Consider the following 12409-nt stretch of genomic DNA (forward strand, 5'->3'; position numbering starts at 1 on the left):
TGAAAAAGTCCGGTAGAGAACAACCAAAACTGCAGAGCTTCAAATTGTTGATGACGCCCAGTGACCAGCTGGTCCAATCAGGTCGAACTGTGTTGCATCAGTCTGAATAATTAGCTGACACACCTGCTTGCTCTTTGAAATAACTGCCTGTAGATGTATGTTTGTATTAAATGAATTCATGTAGCAGACGTTAGCTTATTCTCATTACTCTGTAGTTATCATTCTACACTTTTTGTTATTTATTATGAATATAGTTCTGCTGCATAGGGAAACGTTTGTTGCGTCATCTAAGGTTTTGGTAGCTATCATTCGCCTGAGATGCAGAGCTGTGGGAGAGTGTTTTGAAGAGGGGTTATTTTTGTTCCCTCCGCCTCCCGCTCTGTGTGCCGAGCCAGTTTCACACAGAGCGCTGCTCTTACTATCCAAACAACCACAGCATTCACACAGAGCGCACATGGCTCACTCCACCACCTGCTGCTGGCCTCATCACAAGGGGAGCCTCACTGCTATTCACAGGCTGGAGGAAAACACACAGGCTTCTGTTTTTGTTATGGATTCGTGTTTAAAGGGTCATTTAAAACATATATTCGTTAGGGCTGGGCAATCAATCGATTTCATCAATTAATTCATATTAATTTGTGGAAAATCTGTTTTTCCTGTTGAGCATCTTGTGAGCTTTACACATTTTACAGATAAGGAAATACTAAATTATGTATTTAACACATCAGAATCAAACTATTTTCATGTGTATTTTGAATGCGACTGCTTCCTGATTCAGCCATCAGTATAATTTAAGTTCTTTGCTCTTTTGTCAAATGGATCTTTTTGGGTATCTGAAATGTAAAAGAAATATTCATTTAACATTCTCCTATATATGGAAACTTATGGCCCACCCTGTATTTTGAAAGAACCACACAGACTTAGATGAAAATGTCACAATTTGTGAGCTTTTTTTCTCATTAAAATTACTTTTGATTTGTCATTTTAAGAGATTCTTGTGGAATTTTGTCTTTATTTTGTTAATATTATGGTTATGTTCTCATAAGCAACTATTGTCATAGCTGGCTGCTAATACTCCATTGGACAACAGAGGGGATGATTGAAGTAAATGCGATTTATTTAAAAAGTTAAATGATATTTGCTGTAAAAAAAAAAAAAGAGGGTCAAAAACAGATCAGATATGAAAAAATCTGAGATTTTATTTTTAATTCCTGTCATCCACCCCTAATATGTACAAAATATCATTCATGTATAATTTGTTCACACTCCCACACTGCACTCCTTTACAATCATGTAATTTTCTGTGCCAAAGCTGCCAAAACAAATGATTTGGGTGATTACTGCAGCCGGGTTTATGAACGATTTTGTTGCGTCCATTTCCTCCCAGGCTGAAATATGCTTTCATCACAACAGATCAATAGCGACATGCTATACAGTTTCTTTATGACTTCTGGCAGCTTCTGATTGCGTTTCCCATGTGGCATAGGGAGCGGCTGAAGACGGCCTTCCCCCGGAGAGCCGTGTTTAATGTAACAAATCATCGGTCAGTCCTGTGTCAGCCAAACGCACGACCGCGTTCCAAGAGTAACAAAGCAGCGCATTCAGCCGCGCAACTTGTTTATGTTGTGCTGGGTTTCATGTCCTTCGATTGTTTCTCTGGGGCTGCAGGGCTTCGTCTTGAAGGTTTGAGCCCCAGCAGAAGGCACTTTGACAAACTTCAGCTTATTCTTCTTACTTTGGTGTCTTTCTGAAGAGTTGGCTACGAAATCTATTATCATCTCATTAATTGAGCAGCAAACTATCACTTACCTCTGCAACGGCTTATTAAATTTGATTAAAATGATTACTTTTATTTTCCCGAACTGTTTATACCACAGAAGGGTTGCTCAGATTGCTACTTTGCCATCTCTTGTTTCACATAACAAACCAGGCAATGCAGGCCAGACGGAGCATTAGGAGTTTATGAAAAACCTTCTGATTATATTCATAAGCCTTGAACTTTTTCTTCACAGGCTGAGGCTAAAATGATCACTGTTTGGATTTTTTGTAATTGGAACTACAAAAAGTGGTGCATAAATAGTAAATGAAAATAAAATGATGCATAGTTGTTCTTTAAGGTTTTTACAAATAACAATCTGAAATGTGGGATGTGCTCTTGTATTCAGCTCACCTGAATTATTATTTTGTAAAATCAGCCATTTTCTCTTTTAGCAATAAGTATTTCAAGTATTTTTATTGTGCAAAGATGGCAGAGTGAAATCTATTTACTAAATGGATCATCTTCAAAGGCAACTGGTCACAGAGAATTTGATTCAACCCTAAAAACAAATGCACCCCACGCTTTAAAGATTTTAAAACAAATGCAATTTCCTCTCTACTTCCCAACATCTCTGAACTCTGTGTGAATCTATTACTTAAAATTCCAGAAAGTGAAAAAGTTTGGAGGGTGTTGAACGGTTTTGCAAGGCGCTGTACAAACGTCTGTGTTGAAAACATCTTGAGTGCATTTTTATCAGTATTACAGGAAATGCCAAAGAAGCCGCTGCTGAAGTAAGATATGTCACTGCCAAGGCCCAATGTTTTCATCCACATACCATTGTTTAATTTTCTCTTTTTATTTTTTTTATTTTTGACTGGGAGGAGACATGGTTTTAAATAATGTGGGGAAGTCTTTAAAGCATTTCTGAGTAATGTGAGGAAGTGTTTAAAGTATTTTTAAAGTAATGTTAGGAAGTCTTTAAGGCCAAATGGGCTTAAACTGACTGACAGTATAAAAAAGATGATTTGTCATAAGCCGCTTCTGCAGCTGTGCAGTTTCAAAAGGGGCTAGAAGTTGTGTGTTTTGCTTCTGGACCTGATTTCATGTTGAAGCTGAACCCGGTGCAGCTGTGGACTGGAGTTTATTCAGCTTTCTGTTGAAAAAGGCCTCAGACGAATCAACACTCAGCCACTTATAGAAACACTAATTGGTTCAGAGCTCAGATGAGACATTTTCTTAAGGGACATTCTGTGGATGTGAGGAATTGGTTCACTGCCTGTTCTTCTAGGTTTCTCTTCATTTATTTGAGGCAATAACATAAAAATTTTGTTTTTTGCACACTACTAAGCATGTTCATTTTTCTCACTGATGCTTTTGCTTCTGTCGTTTCGTAGTTGAGATTTTGACTCGGTATGTAATTTATTTATCTACAGATATTTTGAGGACATGAATGAGTGTGAACTCATGGCCTGGCTGGTTGAGTTTGGGAGAAAAATGTGCCATGTTGCCTAATTTTAACTTTGAGATGTACTTGCTGTACAAATGGTGTTTTTGAAGGAGAATAAATCCTCCAGCCGCTCGCCGTAATGCCTGCTTAGTAACCCGATCGGGTTTGGGGTCATGTTCAGGAATGTCACTGAAAGAAAGCAGAAGGGAAAAGTACAGACACTCTTTTAAGGTCTTGCACCAATCAGAACTTCTGATCCGTTTTCAATTGATCTTTGACCAATTTTAGCCAATTCCAATTTCCTCTAGAACTACTTATAGCAGAAATAAATATGTAATTCCATTTTCTTGGTGTAATTGAAAATCTACCTGTTTCCCCAACACAATTAACTCAAACCATTTCTCATCACGTTAAACGTCTGATAAATAAGTGTCACAGATGGTGAATTGTCATCCAGACTTGAGGGTAGCAAAAGAAATCCTCTTCTTCATCATTTTGTCACCTCTGGTCTTGTTCTGTGTTCGGCCTCTGAATGATGACATGGAGCTGATCGATGCTGCCGATCGGTTCTCGGGGCCCTGATTGGCTCAGTGGAGCCGAAGGACGCCGTGTCCTCTGTCAGCGCTGGAGCTGAAGCTCTGACTGCCAGCTGGAGTCTGAATGAAGAGCAGCGAACTGTGCAGCAGAGAAGAGCTTTTGCTTTCACATTGCAGGTCCAACAGGTGAGCGGCTGGAACGGAGGAGGAGATGCTCTGCATGCACCGGCGACAAAGGAAAGGACTTTATACTGCAGCTCTCACTTCAGGCCCGATTAATGCTTTTCATGGCTCTAGTGATGGGAAGAGTTGTGATTGTTAGACAGCCCAGCTGATGTTGCTGAAGGACTCTTTGCTTAGTTGGGTTTGCAGCTTCTCAGCGACATATTTAAGCTAAGAACAGGAAGCTGTCGGGTTAAAGCTGTGTGACTGATGGTCTCTGTGGTGTATGTGGGTCACAGATCCTCCCTATTGCTCATCGATTAGTGATTTGGTGATCGCTCAGGAAGGCAAGTCGATTTCTCTGCTGCCCTCCAGCTACAAATCTTCATACATTTGAATCTCTGAACTCTTTTACCAGATAATTATGTTGGATTCCCAGTTTAAAATGTCCAAAACTTTGGCGGTGGACTAGTTTTTTTTTTTTGGTCTTGTTTTTTTTGTGTGTGTGTGTCAATATTCATTTGAAATATTCATAGGATAGAAATGTGAGTGGATTAACTTTCCATAAAAGATTCAGTGACTTCATGCGTTATGTAACTGCAGCTGGGACTCAATTCTTTCTGTCACCAATTTTACCCGAATGGGTGGAAATCAGCGTTTAAAGTCTGAATGGTTCGCTGTGCAGAAATTTTAAAAAGCATACGCAGCCGACCTCAAAATGCCTACATTGATTCACTAAAGCAAACAGTGGATCCACGTAAACTGCAGCCACACCATCCATCTGTTCAATGTTTTTCATTTCTATAACCTGTTATTTCATTGCTGTCTTCTTCCATCTTCCTCAACCCTTTCACCTCGCCGCTCATATCTCTTGAGCCTTGTGCGCCTAACTTTCCCTCTTTGGACCCTCCTTTCCAATATCCGTCCTGAATATCTTTTCCACCTGTTCATCTTCTCCACCTGTTTCCTCTGTTGTGACTGGAGATTGCAGAGTGCAGTGTAGCTCCCATTGCGATGGAGGACAGTGACCACCAGCCCTCCTCTTCATCAGACGAGCAGGACTCTTGCCCGTCATCGCCCAATCAGATCAGGCACCATAATGCTGCACAGGTACCCCAGGGAAGCCTTCTGAGGATCACGCTTTAGAGTGGCCTAGTCAAAGTCTGTGCATAAATCAGATTTATAGTTCATGTTGATCCAAAACAGATTTGCAAAGAAAAAAATGTAACGTTAAAAACTCATGGTAGTTATTAAAATCAGAGATTAATATGGACAATAGACTTGAGGACTTGAAGTGTAACTCCTCATGGACTCCTCAAATGGAGTCCAATATTACTCCTTACATGCAAGGAATAATGATTCCCTGAGAGAAATTAGTGCTGCTGATTTTGACCCAAACTTTCAGTCTTGTGATAAAAGAGCAGATGAACGTGTCCCAACATTTGGCTTGTTGCTCTTGTAGTTAAAGGCTAATTTTAATGTTTGCACCAGTGAAGGATTTTCTTGTCAAAACCTAAACAACCAGAAACATCTTCTTAAAAAACCAGCTTGGCATTAAATGTTGGTTTTAATTTCTCTTCAGAATCTCTTCGTTTATGCCATCTTTGTGAAACAACACAAACATAAAAATTACTCCATCTCTAAAACCTGGTGCCCTCTTGGATCTCTGCACCTTTCCCTCTACTTTTGGCACCATTTCCTCCCCGTACATCTTCTTTTACCCCCACTTGTTTCTCTCCTCCTCACCCATCCACTCCGGCCTCGGTGCGTCTCCAGCATTTGAGCCATTCAGACGACTCCGAAGTGGAGAACATAATGCACGACCCTCCGCATCACGGAGGGAACGGCCAAAACCACGACGCTCACGATGCCGACAGCCAAGACCGACCCGTCAGCCCGTCTCGTTTGCAGCCCCCCGCGCCGGGTCGAGCCCAGTCAGATTCAGGTTCAGATACCAGCTTGTCGCAGAGCAGAAGTGTGGAGTTTGACTTGACGTCTCCCATCAGCCCCAACAGGCCGAGGAGCCCCTGGGCTCTGTTTGACCCCTACAGCAATAATGAGGTAAAAGGCTGAGTGAACTACAGAGGATAACTGACCCGTACGGCTGGCGGTGCTGTAAAGGCTGCGCTCTTTGACGTGTTGATGCAGACAGTTGTTTTACAATCAGCGTGCTGATGTATCTGGAGAACAGGTCGGCTGTCGTTCCCTGAAGTCTCACGTTTGGAGGTGTTGATGCCTCATTGGGAGCAGAAAACGCATTTTAATGATGTGTTTGTGTTTTTATTGTTGCTAAAAAGGTAGAAACCTCAGTACAATTAATATTTAATAACGTATAAATTAACAAATGAAGAGGAAATAAACCCTCTGTTCTAATCTAAATTTGACTGAATTAGTTTACATATTGTGTTTATAATAATCATCTATCCATATGTTTTGTATTGTTTTCTTCCTTTTTTTTACTCTTGCTAGTTGTTCCAGGGCTGTTAACCTGTACAAAGAATATGAGTTGGACAAATAAAATAGATTTCAGTATATCTGATGCTGTGTTCATGTACAACCTAAATGAGTTGTGTCCCAGCACTCAGCCCTGAGGAACCCCATGAGTCAGTATCATAATCAACAACCTGTTTCTTAAACAGCTTTTTATCCCATCAGCCTCTCTCCTCCAAGCAATATTATACATTAATATTTTTCTAGACTAATAGTAAACTGCTTTTGCCGTTTTTTCATTTTTTTCTATCAGTTTTCAGTTTTTTTTACACAATTCTGATTGAGTTTTCCGTCTGCGTTTACTCTTAGGACCCAGACAAGGAATATGTGGGCTTTGCAACGCTGCCAAACCAGGTGCACCGCAAATCTGTCAAGAAAGGGTTTGACTTCACCCTCATGGTGGCTGGTAAATCCCGTATTTACACTCTTCCAGACATTCGATCCTAAGCCCACCTTTGACTGTGAAGCGCCTGCTAATCGCAGCGTTTCGAGCCTCACTGATTTGGTCTGTGTTGTTCTTTGTTTGAAGGCGAGTCTGGCCTGGGAAAGTCCACCCTGGTCAACAGCCTGTTTCTCACAGATTTGTACAAAGATAGGAAGCTGCTTAACGCAGAAGGTGAGTGAGCTGCAGCTTTGACCTCTGCGGCATTTGTTGTGCTGCGGCTGACATTTGAACTCTTTCCTCAGAGAGAATCACACAGACGGTTGAAATCACCAAACACACCGTGGACATAGAGGAGAAAGGTGTGAAGCTGAAGCTCACCATCGTGGACACCCCTGGATTTGGTGACGCTGTCAACAACACTGAGTGGTACGTTTAGACTGTCTGGTAAGTGAAGGGATGAAAGCCTCTTGTCATCTGCGCTCACTGGTCATCTCTTTGGGTCGCAGCTGGAAGTCGGTGGCTGACTACATCGACCAGCAGTTCGAGCAGTACTTCAGGGACGAGAGCGGCCTCAACCGCAAGAACATCCAAGACAACCGCGTTCACTGCTGCCTTTACTTCATTTCACCCTTCGGCCACGGGTACGAGGACGCTGCTGGGCCCCGTGGCTGGCCGGCTTGATGTTTGTTTTTGCTTTTCCTAGGAATGATAACGTTCTCCTGATGCAGTTCAGCATGTTTATGTGACAGCCAGAAACCAAACAAGGCTTGTTTACATCACAAAATCTTAAATCTAGAGTTCTTCAGGGTTCCTCCATAGTTCTGAACAGTGATGGACTCAGTAACAGCATTTTGAAACTCTCTTAATTCTGGCTTTTAATCGGTAGCCGACATGGAGGCTTTATCCATCCATCTGTTGACCCGTTGGTTCCTTCCATCTGTTTGTCCATGCAGACCGATAATTTGTGGAGGCTCTTCCTCTTTCTCCCAGTGCTCCCAATGCTAACGACCATTCAGTTAAAAACAACCAATCAGAGCCAGGAGGAGGGCCTTGGCGCCGTCAATCACCCTCCATCTCACTCTCTACGCTACAGTGACCCACAAAGGAGCCTTGTTTAAGGTAGTTACCATGGCCACCAGTGATGGCGGATAAACAGTTTCCTGTATTGACGCATTGAGCAGCACGTACACGAGGATCATTGACGGCTCTATGACCTTCCTCCTGGCTCTGAATGTTTGGGGTTTTTTCTTTTCAAAAAATGTTTTTTTGGCTCTGGTGACCTTTATTTGAAAGTACTATTTTAGGAAAGCAGTGTAATGAGAGAGAGGGAAGACACGCAGCAGGCTGGGGCTCCGACCTGCGATGGCCTCGTCGAGGCTCCAGGCCTCCTCATGTGGGTCGACCACAGCGCCCCCTCTGATTGGTTGTTTTGGACCAGAAGCAGTGCATTTCTTCAGCCTCTCAGACGCCTTCACATCCTGCGCGGCGCTTTCACATTGATGAGCTGCTTTTGCTGATTCGGTGCTTTGACTCACATCTGTTGGCTCTCACTGTTCCACTTCGCTGTGCTTCTCATTGATCAGACATCCAATAAAACAATCCTGTGGGACTTCATAGAGTTAAAGGAGTGAAGAAAGGGCTCCCTCTGCTGGTTAGTGACAGCAATTACTCATCAGATGCCACTCCACCTGCCTGCTTAATGCAGTTAATGTCTAGTCATGCTAAACAATGAGTGTATCAGACATATAAAATATAAATACGTCGGTGCACAGTTAGAGGGAACTGCATTTCCACCAGAATAGATGGACGTTACAGGCATCGTCTGTAGCAGAAAATCATCCTGAAGTTGTTTCATAAAACGTACGGTTTGGTGTGTTTTCTGCTCCTCCCAGCCTCCGGCCACTGGATGTCGAATTCATGAAGGCTCTGCACGAGAAGGTCAACATCGTACCCATTCTGGCCAAAGCCGATACGCTCACCCCGAGCGAGGTCAAGAAAAAGAAAATCAAGGCAAGACCGTCATCAGTAGATCTGAACACCGATGGTGAAATTACGTGAAGTCATCCTGGTGATTTTTTTTTTTTATCTGCAGTGATGCTTAAATCCTCACAGCCAATCACATGTTGTCCCCGCAGATCAGAGAGGAGATCGAGCAGTACGGCATCAAGATCTATCAGTTCCCGGACTGCGACTCCGATGAAGATGAAGAGTTTAAGCAACAAGACCTTGAGCTGAAGGTGAGAGCCAAAAAACCTGCTGAGTTTTAAACAACATGCACTCTAACTGTGAGTGTTTTTGTTTGTTTTTTTTTAAGGAGTGCATCCCTTTTGCAGTAATTGGCAGCAACACGGTGGTGGAGGCCAAAGGGAAGCGGGTGAGGGGCCGCCTCTACCCCTGGGGCATCGTGGAAGGTAAGTAACAAACCAAAGTGATTTCTGGCGACAAACATGTGACTTGCAGACAAGCTGAGCTCGATGGTTCCTCTGTTTCAGTGGAAAACGCCGCCCACTGTGACTTCATCAAGCTGAGGAACATGCTGGTCCGCACACACATGCAGGACCTGAAGGACGTGACCCGGGAGACTCACTACGAGAACTACAGAGCCCAGTGCATCCAGAGCATGACCCGCATGGTGGTCAAGGAGCGCAACCGCAAGTACGTTCACCGAGCGCCGCCGCCGCCGCAGGGCGCGGCGAACAAAAGCCAACACGTCTCCGTCTCTCTCTGCAGTAAGCTGACCAGGGAGAGCGGCACAGACTTCCCCATCCCCACCGCCCCCGGAGCGTCGGACAGCGAGAAGGAAAAGCTCATCCGAGAGAAAGACGAGGAGGTACGGACCGCCGGGCGCGAGCCGGAATCGCATCCCGACCCAGAGCACGAGTCTCAGCGTGGCTCTGAGCACCATGAGTCCCCAGACCTCCAGGCCAGCAGAGGAACGAGCTCAGAGCTGAAAGCTGATGAAGCCCTCTGACGACCGTTAGCTCACATAACGTCTCTTATCTTCTGAGCCAAGACTGGAGGAGATATCGATGCAGATGTTTGCACTTTCAGGAGGAAAATAGTCACAAAATGGCCGTTAAGTTACAGACAGATTTATGTTTGAGTCAGTGGAACTAAAAACCTCAACTATTTAATCATCAAAACAAAATGTTCAGGAAAATAATAAGTTACACCATGAATACAAGTTTACTTACACATCACTGTGGATGTCATATTAATCTGGGGGTTTTATTTAAAGCCTTATTTTTACATTTATAATGATTTATAATGAAATGAAATAATGAAATGAAAAATAAGAAACAATTTGAAATTACACACACAAATTTATACCAACACCTCCACTAATATTTGATCAGATGTTTCCTCACAGGAAATTGAACGGTTTTTTTTGCCGTCGTCAAGCTTCTACTGTGACTTCCTGAATCTGTTTTTATTTTTATTCCAGGATTAAAGAGAAAAGGTCAAATTAATAATGATAAGTCCTGATGGTGAGTGACAAACGAGAACAATCTCAGGATATTGTTAGTCAAGTCTGGATTATTTATTCAGTAAAACTGAGGAATTCACTTTTAAAAGAGTGACGTAAAGCACCAGTTACAGTTAAAGCAAACAATATTTCTTAATAAATGTATCTGTTATTAAAGATGTCATCAGCACAATGTTCCTAACACTTCAGTTCCTGAAAACCAAATATTTTCTGTTTGACCTTCATGTGGTCGTGAATATTACAGCAGATAATGTGTAAATAATAATGTTTGGTTTTCCCTCTCCTTCCTCCGTTTATCCCTGGGAAATCTATTTATCCATGGAAATAAAGGCACATTTTTCCCCTCATTTCTTTTTCATTTCCTTATGAAAGGCACGTTTTATAAGAACATAACTGCAGACTCCCTGCAGCTCACAATAACGTGTCGTCATATCAGCACTCCTGCTGGGGAGCCAGGCGGAGGCGCCTCCTCTCATCCCGTCCCAGATCACGTGATCGGCGGGGATCACGTGATCCTCCCGGTGTTATCGATTAGTTGTGTGTGTGTGTGCAGTCGTGCAGATGAAGCTGACGTCCTCCTCCTCCTCTTCTCTCCTCACAGCTGCGGCGGATGCAGGAGATGCTGCAGCGGTATCAGGACCACTTGATCACCCAGAAGGACGGATGTTAACGAAAGACTCGCCACATTTAAAAAAAACAAAAACAAAACAGAGAGAGAAAACACCCAGACGTCCTTCATCCCTCAACCCGAACACTTGAGATCCTGGATGTGTGTGTGTGTGTGTGTGGGTGTGTGTGTGTGTGTGTGTGTGTGTGTGTGTGTGTGTGTGGGTGGGTGTGTGTGTGTGTGTGTGTCTCCTCTCAGCTCATCAAGCATGCGACTCACCAGCCGGGTGAGGAGACGGTAAGACCTCAGAGACTCTCTGCTGAATCTACCAAGCACCTGGTTACATATCAGAACTTTAACTCGGACCACAAAGGTTCATGAGGTTCACGTCAAAGTGGCCACATCACTTTCCTCTCGTCGTTTTCTCTGTCCTGCATGTTTTCACTTTTTATACGTCTCCCATGTTTCTGTCTAATCACACCCAGCCACACTCCGTCTCTTTATAATATTGATTTAGTCTCCTCTGCCACTCATGTTATTGGTTTCTTTTTTTTTAATGTATATTTGTTGTTTGAGTGTCGACATATTTAATTTTATTCTCACCTCCAACGCCTCGCTTTGACACTTCACGGATGGTTCCTGCGTCTTAGAGATTTCACATATTTACTTACTGACATGAAATGTCAGCAAATGGCTTCCACGGTTTATTAGCAGTTCTGGTAAAGACGAGTACAAACATAATTGGGATTGATTTATTGATAGCTGTTCCAATCAAAGGTAGGTGGAAACCTGATGTTAGCAATCAGAGTATCTGTGGCGCTTCAAAGTAAATAGAGACCCGGTGAATTTATTAAATTAATAATGAAGTTTGAAGATTTTTCTGATTTTGTTCCGAGTCGTATTGAGCCACTAAGACAAGAGGTGTTTTTATTTTAAGGGTTTTTACACACCTGCAGCCGGGCTGCTGATGAACGTGGAGGACGCTGTGAATCACTGATTTACTTTGCAGTTTATCTGAAGTTGTTTTGCGTCGGCCCAGGATTTAGAGCATGAGGTGTGACGGTGCATTTATTTCTGCATGCAGGTTTCTAACGACGAGCTCAGACTGCAGGTTTGCTTAATAAACTTTGGTTTTTTGGGGGGAAATGTCAGGAACAATGTGGGTTTCTTATGGTTTGATTGGATTTAGTGATGTTTTCTTCCTTTAAGGTAACTCTTTATTTTGGGGACTGTAAATGTTAACACTCGTCCTTCATTATTAAATTTGAATTTATCTTACAAAGCATCATTTTGGGTTTAAACGTTTTGACATTCATCTTGCTTTCGTCAGTAATATTATATTTCTGTTTTTTTTTATTTGTTTTATATTAAACTTCTGTCACTTTGTTTCTTGGAATATATTTATGTATTAAATTTATACGTTAATTTTGGAGGGAAACATGAATTATAATGTAATAACTTTAGTTATATTGTAATAAAATATTTTGAAACTGTCTATTTCTTTTGTCAATCAAAATACTTTTATGTTGGTATCTG

The 12409-nt window shown here is 42.5% G+C and overlaps 1 protein-coding gene across 1 annotated transcript; it reads left to right on the top strand.

The window, feature by feature from the left end:
• Positions 1-2263: 2263 nt before the first annotated feature.
• On the top strand, positions 2264-12368 carry septin4b (septin 4b). Its single transcript, XM_055027877.1, is given in 14 exon segments — positions 2264-3824; positions 3826-3928; positions 4889-5014; positions 5681-5965; positions 6704-6800; positions 6924-7010; positions 7082-7205; positions 7286-7420; positions 8672-8789; positions 8915-9016; positions 9094-9190; positions 9272-9434; positions 9510-9609; positions 10868-12368. Coding segments are annotated over 14 exon segments (1671 nt in total). The 5' UTR covers positions 2264-3759; the 3' UTR covers positions 10937-12368.
• The last annotated feature ends 41 nt before the right edge of the window (positions 12369-12409 follow it).

This window comes from Poeciliopsis prolifica, unplaced genomic scaffold, assembly GCF_027474105.1.
Source record: "Poeciliopsis prolifica strain line A6 unplaced genomic scaffold, Auburn_PproV2 SCAFFOLD004, whole genome shotgun sequence".
Taxonomy (NCBI): domain Eukaryota; kingdom Metazoa; phylum Chordata; class Actinopteri; order Cyprinodontiformes; family Poeciliidae; genus Poeciliopsis; species Poeciliopsis prolifica.